Here is a 15,732-nt window from a genome sequence, read left to right as displayed (position 1 = left end):
CGCACAGCAACGAAGACCCAATGCAGCCAAAAATAAATAAATTTATAAAAAAAAAAAAATTCAAGTGATTTCAAACCTCAGTTTTTATCTCAAAGGTTAGAGTCACACATAATTTGAAAGTCCATGGGAGACGGTATGAGAGTTAATCCATAAATATACTTAATAATGAGGATCCCCTGGTAGCCGGGAAAGTTCCGAACTGGCTGCTCTGATGAAAACATCAAAGCCTGAAAGGCAGGAGAGCAAAGGGGCCACATATGGTTCCCCTTCCTCTCTTCCTCTAGAAACGCACCTTCTCTCTGGTAGAACACTCGGCGGCCACGTGAGAACCACGTGTAGGTGTTTTCGCCTGACACACATTTGTAGGTCATTTGGGGACGGTTGCTTGATGCGTCGATAAACTAAAATGGGTTTTCTCCTTTTGTAGGTGGGTAAGCAAGCACATTAAAAAACCCATTCGCTCCACGGTCCTCAGCTTGGATTGGCATCCCAACAACGTCTTGCTGGCTGCAGGATCCTGTGATTTCAAATGCAGGTGGGAACGAGTGAGGATTGGTAGACGGCCTTGAGCTCTTCGTTTTTCATCTTTCAGCAAGTATTTTTGAGGTTCCTTTTCTTTGTAAGGTACTGTGCTAGGCCCCACGAGGGTCCCAGAGATGAAAGGAGCTTGTGATCTAGAAAAGGAGCTACAGCAAGTGCGGAAATCAGGAGGTATCAATAGAAAGCAGTGGACCAGGAGGGGCAGGCGGAGGGATGCAAGGGTGGAGCCAGGAAGTTTCCTCAGGCAGAACATCCAGGTACAGGGTCCCCCGCTCCCACGGTGTTATTTCTCATTTCATAACCCAGGCAGCAGACTGGGCAAATTCCAGAGTGAAACCAAGATCAACAAAACGGAGCTGAACAGGGCACTGCTGAGCTGTTACTGTGCGGTTGCTTTTCAGCTAAAGCTCTTTATTTGTCGTTAGCGTGAGACTAGAAGAAACACAGCCACTTTGCTGAGAGCTTTAAGGGTCATACAGTGTAATTGCTTTCTAAAGCTGTTCTTTATCAAGAAGGCTCCCTCCTCCCCACCCCGGCCTTAGCCAGAAGAAAAGCAAATGTTGCTTCATGTGGTGGGTTGGGAGGTGGGGTGCAGCATTCTTTGGTAAGCTATGTGGAGAAATTCCAGAAAACCTGGCTAGTGATTTATATCCAAGAGTCCTCACGGGGTTTTTGGTTTGGGGTTTTTTTTAAAGGATATATGTGGGAATTTGGCTATGGGATGGGAGTACAATAGTGTCAAGGTACTTTTTGGAAGAATATTGGCTCTTCTACTTGAGAACCAGTGTTAACAGTAAAGATTTTTTCATATTCAGGAATTTTGTTGTTTGTGATGTGTTACCCAGAGTCATTCCAGCTCCCTTAGAAGATGGAACTTAACCATACCACCTGGATTGTCAGGCTGTGTCTAAAAATCGGCTTGTACAAATAGCTTACAATTCTTTTGTTAATATTAATTTCCAGAAGTAAACTTGGCTTTGACCTGTGGTCCTGTGGGTCAGGGTCTTTTCTGTCCCAGCTCTCAAGTTGGCAGCACAGTTCTTTCCTGGCTTCTGATGACTAAAGCAGTAGCCGTCGTGATGCAGATTTAAAGCACAGAGATTCTGAGGTCACATCATCTAACTTACAGATAATTCGAGGCTTCCTTCGCCTCTCCACTGTCCTGCCTCTTCCAGAGCTGCTGCTGCCGCCATTATTGTTTTAGGGGGAAAATATCCCAGATCGCTTTGGGAGTCTTTAAGTTTCAGAAGTTTTTGAAGAGAAGCAGTAAAAAGAAATAGCATTGGAGGGCAGATCCCCAGCTGTTCTCTAGCCCTTCTGCTTCCCAGCTCTGGGTCAGAACATCCTCACACACAGCTTCATGGAATTAGAGAAAGAGACTGATGACCCCAGGCTGTAAAGGACCCGCCTTCATCCCAGACTAGACCTGCCACAGAGGCTGGACAGTGGGCCTGAGGCGACACGAGGGAGAGGCTGCCCACTCTCACTGGCCTCCCTTGACTTTCTCTGTGGATGTCTCTTTCCTCCTGTCTTTCCTTCCTTTCTTTTCTTTCCTTCCTCCCTTCCTTCTTTCCTATCTTTCTTTCCTTCCTTCTTTCTTTCTTTCTTTCTTTCCTTCTTTTCTTCTTTCGTTTTGCCAGGTCTTAGTTGCAGCAGGCGGGCTCCTTAGTTGCAGCAGGCGGGCTCCTTAGTTGCAGCATGCATGTGGCATCTAGTTCCCCGACCAGGGATCAAACCCGGGCCCCCTGCATTGGGAGCGTGGAGTCTTAGCCACTGGACCACCAGGGAAGTCCCTCCCTTTCTTTCTTTAAATGAGTTAATGCCAGTGGTTTATTGCAGAGTGGCAAATAGTTTCCTCTCTCTTACCATTTGACTGTGTGGGCTCTGGACTGCTGCGTTAAGAATGATGGTGAAGCAGACACGAAAGTTATGCTGTGCTCGTTAGCAGAGTCTGCCATGGGCCAGGGAGCGGGGAGGGGCAGGACAGCAAGGTCCTCCTCTGGATGCACGCCAGGAGGGAAGGGCTTTTGTGTCCATCACTTCTAGAGCTACGCCCCGAGAGTAGTGCCTGACGCGACGTAGGCCAAACTTGAATTGACCTGTAGGCAGCCCTTAGAACCCTTCTGTGTCTTAAGAGGTTTGTGTATCTGAACTTGTCTGTCTTCAGGTTTTGCTTTTGATGAGTCAGTATCTTTTCATTTTGGGACACCTTACAGCAGCTGCCTGTGGCCTATTTCTATATACAGATATTTTCATTTACTCTTTCCTTCTCTTCCTGCCCTTAAACCACAGAGTGTTTTCTGCCTACATTAAAGAAGTGGATGAGAAGCCAGCCAGTACACCCTGGGGCAGCAAGATGCCTTTTGGTCAGCTGATGTCAGAGTTTGGTGGCAGTGGCACTGGCGGCTGGGTGCACGGGGTCAGCTTCTCCGCCAGCGGGAGCCGCCTGGCCTGGGTCAGCCACGACAGCACTGTGTCCGTTGCCGATGCCTCAAAAAGTGTGCAGTGAGTATCTGCCTTCGTCTGGACTTAGAGAGGAGTGGGGTGGGATCTCAGCAGCTGGCCTGAGGCTGCCCTTCCCTGGGTATAAGTGCAGGGCACTAGCATAAAAATCCAAACCAGGCTGCAAGGCAGCCTTTAAAGTTATCTTCACACATTTAGATTGTCCATTTGGGGAAATTTTGAAGACTTAGGTCTCACTTCCAGAAACACTTCTTAATGGAAGTGCTGATTGTGATTCCTCCAAAGGAGTCTCCTGGTTTGCTCCTGGTAAGAGTTCCTTCAGATGGCAGTTTAGTCTGTTCCTGTGAATTCCTCACAACATGTAAATGGCATCCAGCAGCCTTAGGTGAAATGGGAGATGTGTTCTTACTCTGTGTAGTCAGTGGACAGTACTCCATTCATGTGGGCCTTCATGCAGTGACACTTGACACCCTGGGAACCAGTCCCCCTGGTGTGTGCGCTGGGGGAGCCCGAATCGCAGAGACTCGCTGTGGGGAGGTGCCTGCTCGGCCCTGAGGAGAGCAGCGTGTGTCTCATCACACTTCAGTTTGTGTCTGCTTATCGTGTCTAGAGGGGCAGAGAGTGTGACGGCAGTCCTTTCCGCTTGTGAATCTTGGTTCTGTCCCGGTGAATCCTTTCCGCTGGCAGCTAAAGGTAACCCACCTGTAAGGGTTTCCTGACTTGTCCCCCGTGCAGGGAAGCAGTCACATCTGACTCCCCCTGCCCCACACTGACAACAAAGTGACATTTCAGAAAGAATATGTATTTTACTGATGGGGGTGAATTTTTTTTTTAAATTTTTTAAACACCCCCCCCAATCTAAATTATGAAGCCTTACAGAAGATTTCTGTACGTATATAGACACATATATCTTTTCCTTTTTTTTCTTTTTTTTTTATTTATGGCTGTGTTGGGTCTTCGTTTCTGTGCGAGGGCTTTCTCTAGTTGTGGCAAGTGGAGGCCACTCTTCATCGCGGTGCGCGGGCCTCTCACTGTCGCGGGCTCTCTTGTTGCGGAGCACAGGCTCCAGACGCGCAGGCTCAGTAATTGTGGCTCACGGGCCTAGTTGCTCCGCGGCATGTGGGATCTTCCCAGACCAGGGCTCGAACCCGCGTCCCCTGCATTGGCAGGCAGATTCTCAACCACTGCGCCACCAGGGAAGCCCTATCTTTTCATTTTTAACTCCAATGGGATTATGGTATACATTTTGTGTAGTAATTTGCTCTTTGTCAGTCAATAATGTTTTGTCATGGCTATCTGATTTCTGTACAGTTTATTGTAATGCATAATAAGCTCTTAGCATATGCTTATATTGTAAGCTCTTGTCTACCTTCGTATGGATTTATTATTTGGCTTCTCCGGTCCTGCAAGTCAGATTACATCCGCTACCCTTCTCCATCTTAAGAGTATTTCATGTAGTAAGAGCCAGGTATGCCACAGGAGAGCCTAAGATGAGGTGTTAGGACTTTAATCCAATACCATTCGTACTGAAGGGGATAGGGCAGGGGCGTCTCCTGAGACACAGTTTCAAAATGCATCATCTTTTACATGGAGCCATATGATCCTGCTTCATCAACCAGCATGATTGCTGCCGTATCTGTGTCATCTCTCGGCCAGATGACCATGAAGCATATGTGTGTACACACACACCCACACACACACACACACACGGCCCATTTGCATGTGAGCTCCTGGCTGGCCAACACTGTGTCGTGTTCATCGGTGGCCGTAGCTCCTGCCCCGGTGCCTGGTGGGGCACAGAATAGACTCCCATAAATGTCTGTGGTCCCAACCCTCTAGGAGCCCACGTGAGCACAGGCGAGGAGAGGGGAGCAGAGAAAGGCCTTCAGTCCTGCGTGACGGTGACAGTCAACTCTAGGAGGCCAGAGAGAGGAGCAGCCACTGCAGGCTGAAGTGGTCCAGGAAGGCTGTTCATGGGGGTGATGAAACTCAAGCCGAGTTTCAGAGACCGGGGTGGACTTTGGAAAAGCAGGAGGAGCAGAAAGGGCATGTGGGTAACGGGGCAGGGGGAGCCGAGGCGGCAGAGAACCAGCGCTCCTGGGACCGCAGTGTAGGGCAGTTTGTGGTGAGCAGGGGTGCAGGAGGGGTGGGCACAGCCAGAGGGGGCAGAGGCCTGCGCGTCTGCGGGTCACCTCAGGGCTGGCTCATGCTGGAGATTCCTGGAGGCCTGGGTCATGGGGCTCCTCTTAACATGAGTGTTCGTTCATCCTGCCAAGCCCCCATGAGAACGGGTCCGTTGTCGTCTGTGTCTGAAGAGGCTGCGTGGTCCGCTCCGTCTCGGGTTAACACTGTTCTTGTGTTCAGGGTCTCAACTCTGAAGACAGAGTTCCTGCCCCTCCTGAGTGTGCGCTTCGTCTCGGAGAACAGCGTCGTGGCCGCTGTAAGCATCTCTCTTGCCCCGGGGCCTGTGCTTACTCTCCAGAACGGGAGCAGGGCGTGCCCTGTGGCTGTGCGCACGAGCCCGGGGCAGCAGCCTTGTAGGGGAAGCAGCTCGAGAGGCTCCCGTGGTGGGGCCGCTCTGCTGGGGCGCTCGCTGGGCGCACACCCCGCAGGGCCTGACCGATCCCTCGTTTCAGGGCCATGACTGCTGCCCCATGCTCTTTAGCTGCGACGACCGCGGCTGCTTGACCTTCGTCTCCAAGCTAGACATCCCGAAACAGAGCATCCAGCGCAACATGTCGGCCATGGAGCGCTTCCGCAACATGGACAAGCGGGCCACGACCGAGGACCGCAACACGGCCCTGGAGACGCTGCACCAGAACAGCATCACGTAGGTGCCGCCCGGCCCCCGGCCTGACGGCCGTGCAGAAGGGTTAGGTGACCGGGCTGCCCTTCTCCCCTCTTCGTTCCCTGACGGGTCCCTGTGATGTTCTGTGTCCTGCGGACCCAGACATCCGTTCAGGAACGGGGGCGGCGAGGGGTCTGTAACTTCCCGGCTGCAGGCTCTTACTTCCAACTCGTCACAGAGAGCGAGCCACCCCCACGTAGTCATTACGTCCTTCAGGGCATAGACGGTCTGGGTGTCCCGCGTGCGGAGCTCAGGCCCTGCTGCGGTCCTGTGAGCTGGTGCGGCCTGTCAGGCAGCCTCTTCTGGGTCTTGCTTTCTCAGAAACTTGACTGAGGACAAAAGGAGACCTTCCTGAATGTCGTGTTCCTCTAATAGTGAGCACCTGACAGTCATATCCTGTTTGAAAGGTAGCTGTCACTTCAACCATGGATTTCAAGTAAGGTGTACAAGTAAGAAGATCGTTTAATTAGAGAGACAGATTTTTCAGCATCATTATGACAAAGCTAAAAAACTCCTTGACTTATTTTTCATCAGGTGTCTGTGGTTAAATAAGACAGTAGAATTGTGTCGTGTCCAGAAAGCTTGGTTGTTTTTTTTTTAATCTAGAGGAGAAATGCACTATGTTCTTTTTTTTTTTTTTTTTTTTTTTTTATTTTTGGCTGTGTTGGGTCTTCATTGCTGTGTGCAGGCGCTCTCTAGATGTGGTGAGCAGGGGCTACTCTTCATCGCAGTGTGCTGGCTTCTCATTGCGGTGGCTTCTCTTGTGGAGCATGGGCTCTAGAGCGCAGGCTCAGTAGTTGTGGCACACGGGCTTAGTTGCTCTGCGGCATGTGGGATCTTCCCGGACCAGGGCTCGAACCCGTGTCCCCTGCGTTGGCAGGCAGATTCTTAACCACTGCACCACCAGGGAAGCCCTGCACTGTATTCTTTGACTAGACCTTTTGTGTTGAGAGACTTTAATGTGGGTGATGAACATGGGAAGAATAATGGAAACCTCTAGACTTTCTCTTTGAGAGAATTTCTTTTTTTTTTTTTTTTTAATAAGATTCGTATTACTTTCTTTTTTTTATTATTTACTTGGCTGCGCTGGGTCTTAGTTGTGGCATGCAAACTCTTAGTTGCAGTATGTGGGATCTAGTTCCCTGACTAGGGGTCAAACCTGGGCCCCCTGCATTGGGAGCTCAGAGTCTTAGCCACTGGACCACCAGGGAAGTCCCTCTTCAAGAGAATTTCTAACTGCAGGTTGTCATGTTCAGCGGAAAGGGCCACTGGGCTTAAAACAGGCTGGAAATATCTGTGCTCTATTGAAAAGTAGTCATTTGAAGGCATAGCAGAACTTTTCTCCACACTTTTCAAGTTTCTCTGTCTTAAATGATTTTCAAAATTATTTTCTGTGAGGTTCTCTTAAGCTTCTCTGCAGACTGTGTATCTGTAAAGAGACAGCTCTCGTTGCCTTTTTGAGACTTTGAGGTTAAAAATAAAAAGACCCTTGCAGATTGGCGTGACTGCTTTTATTTGCAGATATTAAGGCCTCTTTACCCTAGAGCAGGGTCAGCACACTTCTTGTATAAGGAACCAGAGAGTAAATTTTAGGCTCCGAGGACTACACGGTCTCCATAGACTGTAGTAGACAACTACTACAGCTCTGCCATGTGGCCTGCAGGCTGCCATGGACAGTACAGAGATAAATATGCATGGATGTATTTCAGTAAAACTTTATAGGGACTTCCTTGGTAGCACAGTGGTTAAGAATCCGCCTGCCAATGCAAGGGACACGGGTTCAAGCCCTGATCCAGGAAGATCCCACATTCCGCAGTGCAGTTAAGCCCATGCGCCACAACTACTGAGCCTGCGCTCTAGAGCTCGCCAGCCACAACTACTGAAGCCTGTGTGCCTAGAGCCTGTGCTCCGCAACAAGGGAAGCCACCGCAGTGAGAAACGCACGCACTGCAACGAAGAAGTAGCCCCCGCTCGCCACAACTAGAGAAAGCCCACGCGGGCAGCAACGAAGACCCAACGCAGCCAAAAATAAATTAATTAATTAATTTTAAAATTTATTTAAAAATAAAAAAATAAAACTTAATAGACACTGAAATGTGAATTTCGCATAATTTTCATGTCATGAAATAATAGCCTTTTTATTTTTTTCTAAGCACTTAAAATTGTAAAGGCTATTCTGTAGCCCATAGGCTGTGCAGAAACAGGTGGTGTGTGCCATCCCCTTCCCCAGAGGGAATGTTCTAGGCATTTCAGGGAGAAAGACAAATATTGTCTGAGCTGTGGAATTGGTTTTCTTGAAAGTTTTTCAGATAATCAGGCTAAGCCAAGTTGTTTCATCGATCTCCTCTGCTGAGCTTGGTTGGAATTCTGTGGTGTGTCTGAATGTTGCTAATATTAATAATGATTAATTTCAAATGTAAGGAGAGCTTTTGACTCATATGCCCTCATTGTCCTAGAGGGTAATTTGGGAGTTTTGGTTTGGAGCCAGTTGGATTTCAGTCATGCTTCATGATGCCTCTAGTATTTTTTTTAAGCAGGGTGTCCATTTCAGTCACAGCTGTGGTCGTGGCCTCTCCTGGCTCCGCAGGGTGCACGCTGTGTGGCCTGAATTGTCCTGCTTCTCCACGCCCCTCTAATTAGTGCACATTCTTAACTTTTCTCTCTTTCCAGTCTTTTTCTTTTCTGGACATCTGGTAATAAAATACATTTTAATATTTTCTGAGTCAGATCGCTACAGACTAATATCTATGGACACTTCAAAGGAATTGACAGGCAGTTTGTTTCCTGAAACCGCTGTTACCCTTCTAGGAAGGCTGGGGCTCACTTCCACCACGTGCCTTACAGTCTCTCTCTTGTCTTTGCCTTTTTTCAGTCAAGTGTCTATTTACGAGGTGGACAAGCAAGATTGTCGCAAATTTTGCACAACTGGCATCGATGGAGCCATGACCATTTGGGATTTCAAGGTATCGTCTATCTTTCAGAACAGATCTCCTTTGTGTTAGAAGTCTTCCCATGAGAAGACTGGTCCTCATTTCTTGGACCCAGCCGTCAACTGCAGTGCACGTCAGGAGCGCAGTGCACCGGCTGGGGTTCTCCTGAAACCCTGGGAGTTGTTAGCAGGAGAGAGCCGCACTTTCTCACTGAGGTGCGGTCCACACTCTGGATGTCCTCGGAGTCACTGAGGGGGGCTGGGGGCTGCTTTGGTGGCGGGCCCCAGGTTGGGCCCGGACTAGCTGAACTCTGTAGACATGTTTTTATGATTGACACCAGCTAATCGGATCAGCACTCCCTGCCTGCCTGCCGGGTGCCGGCACTGAGGACGTGGACGTGAAGGAGCCCTCGGGGAGCTCGTCGTGGGAGAGGGAGGAGGGTGGGGGTCGGGTGGAGCTCCGGGAGAGGAGCCAGCGCCTCTGTTTTCACCTGGAGGAACTGGGGGGCTGCATGGACTGCCTGAGCTGCCTCGGCAGCACGTGCAGAGCAGCCGAGCGGCTTGAGGGGCGCGCGCTGCACTCAGGCCCCGCCATGGGAACTGCGGAAGCAGAGCGGGCCCTGCCTGCGGGCAGCTGGGGGCTGCTCCGGAACCGACGTGGAAAGGCATCTGCTGTGACGTGCAGGTGGCCTGGGTGGCCAGGACTCTGGACAGAGGCTGCCGGAGTGAACGGGGGGCGGGCATGTGCCTCCAGCCGTGCTGGGGGGCAGGGGGTGGCCAGGAGGTTCTGGACTAGAGGGATTTAGGAGGCCGCGTGGAGGGGTGCTGTGTCCCATGAGGGACAAACCCCGGAGGCCTGTGCACCCTCCAGCTTCGGGGTTGGGATAAGGAGGCGGGGAGGAGGGGCTGGGGTAAGAGAGCAGCTCCGGTGTGCAGCTCTGCGGACTTAACCCCCAGAAGTTAAACGTTTACCGAATTCTGCCACTGCCTGTGCGGTTCCGTGATTGATGTTGCTGCCTCTACAAGTGTCTCCTCACCCTTGTTACCTTCACCTGCTTTGGGGTATCGCGCACCTGTGTAATTAGCTCCACCTGAGCAGGTAGCTGCGCCCTTCATCCTTTGATCTCTGCGGCCAAGTCCTTTCTCCTCTGCGAGTGAGCTGGGAAGTTCCAGCGCATTTTCCTCGCTGATCCATCCGCCTTTGAGCACCGCTAGGCGTTGTGCACCAGGCTGGCTGCATGGGGGCCACAGGAACACGGGAGTGCCTGCCATCAGGGCACCTGGAGTGAGGGCCAGTGACACAGATGATAAGCAGATACGTGCCCTGGGAGCAGGTGTGTGCCCAGGGCCTGTGGGCTGGGGCCGTGGGGACAAGGCGGCGCAGGGCCTGGAAGGGCCAGCAGGGGGAGCCCTGCCCGGGAGAGTCTCTGCAGGCCAGAGTCCGGGAGCCCGTCTCAGAGGGAGCGGGTTTCAGCCAGGAAGGAGGGGGTGTGGGGTAGTGCCTTGGGGAAAACGCCAGGATGGCCGGTCCCCACTGACCATCGGTGTTCTTCCTGCCGCTCTCCAGACCTTAGAGTCTTCTATCCAGGGCCTTCGGATAATGTGAAGCTGAGCGAGCCTCCCAGATCCAGCATGAGGACGGACAGGCTGCGCTGGGCAGCTCCGCCATTCGCATGATGGGCAGGAGAGCCGGCCGCCAGGAAACACTGAAGACACATATGGCGCAAACCTTGTTGTGTGTTTTGTTTGAGGATAATTGGTGAAAGTGTTGGTTTTTTAAAAGCAGCAGTGATTTGGGTTTTGTTTTTTGTTTTTTTGTTTTGCTGTTTCATTCCATTCTTGACCAAAGCTTCTCTTTAAGTAGTTTATTATGGAAAATTGTCACACTAACTTAAAGGAAGGGGTGGGGGAGGTATGTAAATGGTCCGCTAAAAAATTAAATAAAAATCCTGAATGTGTTTTTGGTTTTGTCTCCTTATACCGTTTGCATTTTTAGTAGGAAAAGATGGGTAAATTCTTTGTTATACTAGTTAGTTTTTAGGGTAGAACCTTAGATTCTTAGTTTCTTATATTGAGCCATCTTGTACAGCCTTTACCCAAAAGAACCGGTTCTCGAATGCTATGCTTTAGCCGTGCAGGACTTCGGCAGAGGAGGCGCTCTGTTCCCTGCTCGCGTACGGGCAGCAGAGAAACCCGCCTCCGCTGAGCCGCTGCCCAGTGCCCGTGGCAGGCGTGTGCGCGGGCGTGTGCAGTGGGAGAGAAAAAGCACAAGTTGTCATTTTGGTTTAGAGATTATTGTACCCAAACTAAGTTATCTTCATAATTAGACACAAAGTTTGACATTTCAAGGCTGAGACTCTTGAGAGGCGCAAATAAATGAATACAGCGTAGCCTAGAGCATGGCTGTGTGCCCAGAAGCGGAGCGGTGATTCCAACACAACTCTAGTAGTTAGGACAACGCTGGTAATAGCGCTTCTCAAAGGACATCGTGATATTCTTAAAAGAGTAAATTTGCCCTTTTGCTAAGCCATGGGAAGCATTACTTCCCTCCAGGAGAGAATCCCAGCACCTGGGCACCTGCCTCTTCCCGTTTGCTGTGGCATCCTCCCTGCGCCACACCCCCCCCCGCCCCCCGCCAATGGCAGGAGCTCCTTTGTGTACACGTGTTTGTACCAGTGCATCAGCAAGGCTGTCCTGACAGAACGAGGATAGACAAAAGCAGGCCAAGAAACAGTAATTAACTACCAATTTCTTTTTAGTTTCATTAAATCACGTGGCTTGGGAGCAATTCGAGAGGTTTTTAGAGAAACAATGTATTCTGTGAAAGAAACAATAAATTTACTAACTTGGCCTCCAAGAACTTAAGCCTAGAGTCATCTTTTTTCTTTTTTTAACTTGGGCCATCTCACATCCATGGAAGAAGGCCCATCCCTGTCGTGGCAGCCAGAAACCCGCAGTGCTGGGGTCTGAGATGGTGGAAGGTCGCTTCTCATCTCGCCCTACTTGTGAGACTCTGACCAGGCCTCGGTCCACAGCCGCCACCGATTTGGAGGGACAGTGGCCAAAGCCCTTTGATTGGAGGCTTTGGCGTCAGGTCATAGTTCTGCCAAGCTGCGTGGCCTTGAGCAACATAGTTAACATCTCTGAGCCTCACTGTCTTCACCTGTAAAATGGGAGTAGTAAAGGGTTAGCAGTTGCTGTTATTCAGTAAAGCCGAGGTTTGCCTTCAGGCTTGGCATTGGCCCCATACTACGCCCCGGAGACCCTTAATAGCAGAGTGGGGTAGGGTGGGAAGTGGTGTATGGTTTTCCTGCTAACCAAAAAAAAAAGTTTTTTCCAGAATATGAGAAAACGGGGGTTGGCCTCAGAACCCAGATTAATTGCTTAGGCATGGCCCCTTAAGTTTGACCCAACAATCACGCGAGTGGTTTAGTTCTCATGTGTGCCCAGTGAGGCAGTGATGCGAAGGCCTAGGGTTCCCTCAGGTGCCTGCGATGTCGGTGAGGCCATTAAGCTACCCCACGAGGAATAGTACAGATGATCTATACATTATAAAGTTAATGTGAGTTATGTGTGTGTCTAATTCAAATATTAGGTGTGGTAGGTAGACTACTGGCCCCCCAAAGATGTCCCTGTCCTGATCCCCAGAACCTGTGAGCTTTGCAGATAGGATTAAGTTAAAGATCTTGAGCTGGGGAAGCTGAGCCTAGATTATCAGGTGAGCCCAGTGTAATCACAAGAATCCTTATAGGAGGGAGGCAGGCGGGGGAGAGTCTGAGGAAATGAGGGGGTAGAATCACAGATTGCGGTGGGAGAAGGCCAAGGCCTCTAAAAGCTGCAAGAAGGAACCTGGTTCTCCCCTGGAGCCTCCAGAAGAAACAGCACCCCGCCAGCACCCTCCAGCCACTGACGTGGGCTGTGAAGCTCTGAGCTCCAGCGCTGTAAGAGAAGACACTTGTGTTGTCTCAAGCCACCCGCTCTGTGGTGAGCTGCTCCAGCAGTAACAGGAAACGAATCCACTAGGCCATTCAGAAAAGGGGAGGAGGGACTTCCCTGGCAGTCCAGTTGTTAGGACTCTGCGCTTCCATTGCAGGGGGCACGGGTTCGATCCCTGGTCAGGGAACTAGGCTCCCACAAACCGCTCGGCACGGCAGGAAAAAAAAAAAAAAGGAGGAAATATGGTCTGGAGCTGAGTTTTTCAAACTGAGGGTCAGAGCCCATTTGTAGGTTGTAAAATCACGGCTGGTACTTGGAGGAGAAAACAACATTCTGCATTGCGTGTAGTAAGTTCTGCTTCATGGTACTTCTGTTTCAGATACACAGGGGGCTGTGGACTAGGCCGCAACATGTGTCCGTGGGGGTCATGGTCAAAAAAAGTTTGAAAGCTACTAAGGTAGAGGAGCCAGTCACCTGAGTGGGGCTTGATGAGGAAGGATCCGCGGATCCAACACAGCAAGAACGTGTGCCACGCACACAAGGTCACGGTGCCGGGCACCAAGGGAAGCAGCTGATAGGCAGGAACTCCTCACAGCAACCCTGCAGGGTTAGAACTGTGACTGCCACATCTTAGAGATGACAAAACGCAAGTTCAGAGAGGAAGGGCAGCCTGTATCAAGGCAGCCTCTCCAGAGCCCCAGGGGTAACCACCAAGCATGCTCCCTGCTGGGTGGTGACAGGCAGGGGAGATGCCTAGCGACCCAGCCCAGTTCTGTCACCGCACTCAGAAGCAGGGTGATGTCACTGGAACCAGGAGGGGCCCCCCCCCCCCGGCGATACCTGTGGGGTCTCCTGGTAGACCTCGGTTTCTCAGTTGAGCCGTGCGGCTTGGAAGGGGTGTGAGCAGGCCCCGGCTGAGGAGTGCTGTGTGTGTTCCAGACCTCCATGTGTGCGTGGCTTTGGAAGGAGGCCCAGGGTCTCCCCTCTTCCCTCCTGGTACCAGGTGTCAATCTTCGATCTCAGGGGGAGACCTATGGTCCCCATTCGGGGGTGGGCAGGGGCTGAGACAGAAGGAGATCGCGCTGCGTGCTTCTGGAAGGTTTTCCTCCCTGGTCTCCCGCTGCCTTGGCCAGCCCACCACCTCCTGAGTCCAGAAGCCTGAAGCTAGGCTGCCACCTTGTGACCAGGAGGCAGTAAGGCCAGTGCAGCAAGGAGGAAGGAGCAGAGAGCCAGGGAGGACCTTGATGGCCCTGAAACACTGCACCAGACCCCAACTGACGGCCCTCCTCGAATCAGCCAGCCCTGAGGAGTCAGCCTGGGTGTGTGGCTGCCTTCCTGGGAATCCTGGGAAGGCGGGGAAGAAGGGAGAGTGTAGGACCTTCATCCCAGGGCACCAGGGGAGGCAGATTCCAGGCAGAAATAGAAAGCTCTCTGAGCTGTTCTTTGAGCTCCAGATGAAATTCTTCCACCCCCAGGTTCTCCTCACCCAAGGACTTGCTCCATTTAAGGCTTAGAAGACTGTTCCCCAAGGGAGCCATTTCAAATAACACCCCTGTCGCTTCCCAGCTTGAGGTGTGTTTCCCATCTACTGGGTCTTCCCACAGTGACTGCAGGCCTGTGAGGTGGCCGGGCAGTGCTTGTTAGGAATTAGCCTCACTTTACAGATGCGGAAACCCAGGCGCTGCAAGAAGACTGAAGTTACACTACAGGTTAAGTGGCAGAGCCGGAAGTGGGTTCAAGTTTCTAACCCCACTGGTTTGTTCATTCATTGATTCATTCAGCAAATACATACTGAGTGCTCCTGGCTGCCAGGCACTGATCTCGGCCCCGGGAAGAGCAGCGTGAATAATACAAATATGGTTTCTGCTCGCACTAAGCTTGAGTCTTCTTCTCATCAAATTAGCTCAGTTTCGTGAGGAAGAGGGAGTCCTCAGCTGTGCATATTTGTTAGGATGCTTTTAGGGATGAGTAACAGAAAAGCAACTCAAACCAGCTTAAAAAGTAGATTCCTTGGCTCACGTACCTGAAGAAACCCCCGGAGGCAGGTTGGGCTCAGGCTGCCAGTCAGAGGTTGACCAGGGCTCTGGTCATTTCCTGGGATTCTCTCCATCATGCTCCCCCCTCCCCCCCGCCCCCGGTTGTCAGGCTTCCCTGTGGCTCTTCCACTTTCGTGTTCAAATTCCAGAAGGCGCTGCTTTCCCCTCTATCTTCATTCGAAATCCTGGGCTTTGCTTTGACCCACTGTCTCAGGTCACAAGTCCAGGAGGTGGGGCAGGGAGACCACAAGCTGATTGGGTGAGAGCACTCAGGGGCCACCATCAGAGATGGGGCTCAGTCCCACCTGGGATGGTTCCCTGGGCATCTGCAAAGCTGCAGAGGGGTAAATGGAAGGCAGGGACACAAGTGTCACCTCAGCATTAAACTGCACTTGTCCTCACGGGATGGGGGTGGCCAGTACAGACCATCTGAAACTTTTCTCTGACTAAAGCCATCACTTGGATTTGCCAAGGCTGGATGGGGGGCCCTGCTGACAGCCCCTCAGTGTCTCCTCAGAGCCAGGAAGGCCAGGGTCCTACTAATCGAAGCTGAAGTTTCCCAAGCACCCTGTGTGCTCACCTCAAAGTGCTCCTCACCTTTGGACACCTTTCATTCTCCCGGCTGCCCCCAGGTGTTGAATTGTGTAATGGGAGCCAGGACTGGTGAGCACAGGATCCTGTTGAGGAGGGGGTCAGGGACAGAGTGACCTAAGAGACACTCACTCATGTCCTGCAGGATAAAGGGAAGCGGGCCAGGTGGGGACAGCGTGGGACAAGTGTTCCAGGCAGAAAGAACAGCATGGGTCAAAGCGGGGAGCCCTGACAGGGTGGGTGCCTGGCCCCGGACCTCCTGAGACCCACGAAGACCCCACGCCCATCCGTGATTCTACTTAGTGCCTGGCTGACCAGCTGAGCTGAATCCTAGCGGGAGGGACCACCTGGCCACATCTCCACTGATGAGGCAGAGGGCAGGGATGGAG

General features: G+C 51.5%; 1 protein-coding gene and 1 long non-coding RNA gene across 3 annotated transcripts in view; one reads left to right on the top strand and one right to left on the bottom strand.

The window, feature by feature from the left end:
• Window positions 1–11,640, top strand: part of ARPC1A (actin related protein 2/3 complex subunit 1A) — a 28,714-nt gene extending 17,074 nt beyond the window's left edge. For both annotated transcript variants that reach the window (XM_036824390.1, XM_036824391.1), the window contains exons 5-10: window positions 428–535; window positions 2,833–3,045; window positions 5,368–5,443; window positions 5,640–5,833; window positions 8,724–8,814; window positions 10,348–11,640. In XM_036824390.1, the coding sequence (XP_036680285.1) occupies window positions 428–535; window positions 2,833–3,045; window positions 5,368–5,443; window positions 5,640–5,833; window positions 8,724–8,814; window positions 10,348–10,386 (721 nt within the window). In that variant the 3' untranslated portion in view covers window positions 10,387–11,640. The remainder of the gene's footprint in view (window positions 1–427; window positions 536–2,832; window positions 3,046–5,367; window positions 5,444–5,639; window positions 5,834–8,723; window positions 8,815–10,347) is intronic.
• A 1,293-nt stretch (window positions 11,641–12,933) lies between these two features.
• LOC118880649 lies at window positions 12,934–15,325 on the bottom strand. Its single transcript, XR_005016358.1, has 3 exons — window positions 14,740–15,325; window positions 13,557–13,777; window positions 12,934–13,316 (listed from the first exon to the last, which is right to left on the bottom strand). It is a non-coding gene; the product is annotated as an uncharacterized LOC118880649 (long non-coding RNA).
• Between the last annotated feature and the right edge of the window lie 407 nt (window positions 15,326–15,732).

This window comes from Balaenoptera musculus, chromosome 15, assembly GCF_009873245.2.
Source record: "Balaenoptera musculus isolate JJ_BM4_2016_0621 chromosome 15, mBalMus1.pri.v3, whole genome shotgun sequence".
NCBI classification, from domain to species: domain Eukaryota; kingdom Metazoa; phylum Chordata; class Mammalia; order Artiodactyla; family Balaenopteridae; genus Balaenoptera; species Balaenoptera musculus.
The sequence above is the reverse complement of the archived record's forward strand: the minus strand, read 5'-3'. Positions and strand labels throughout refer to the sequence as shown.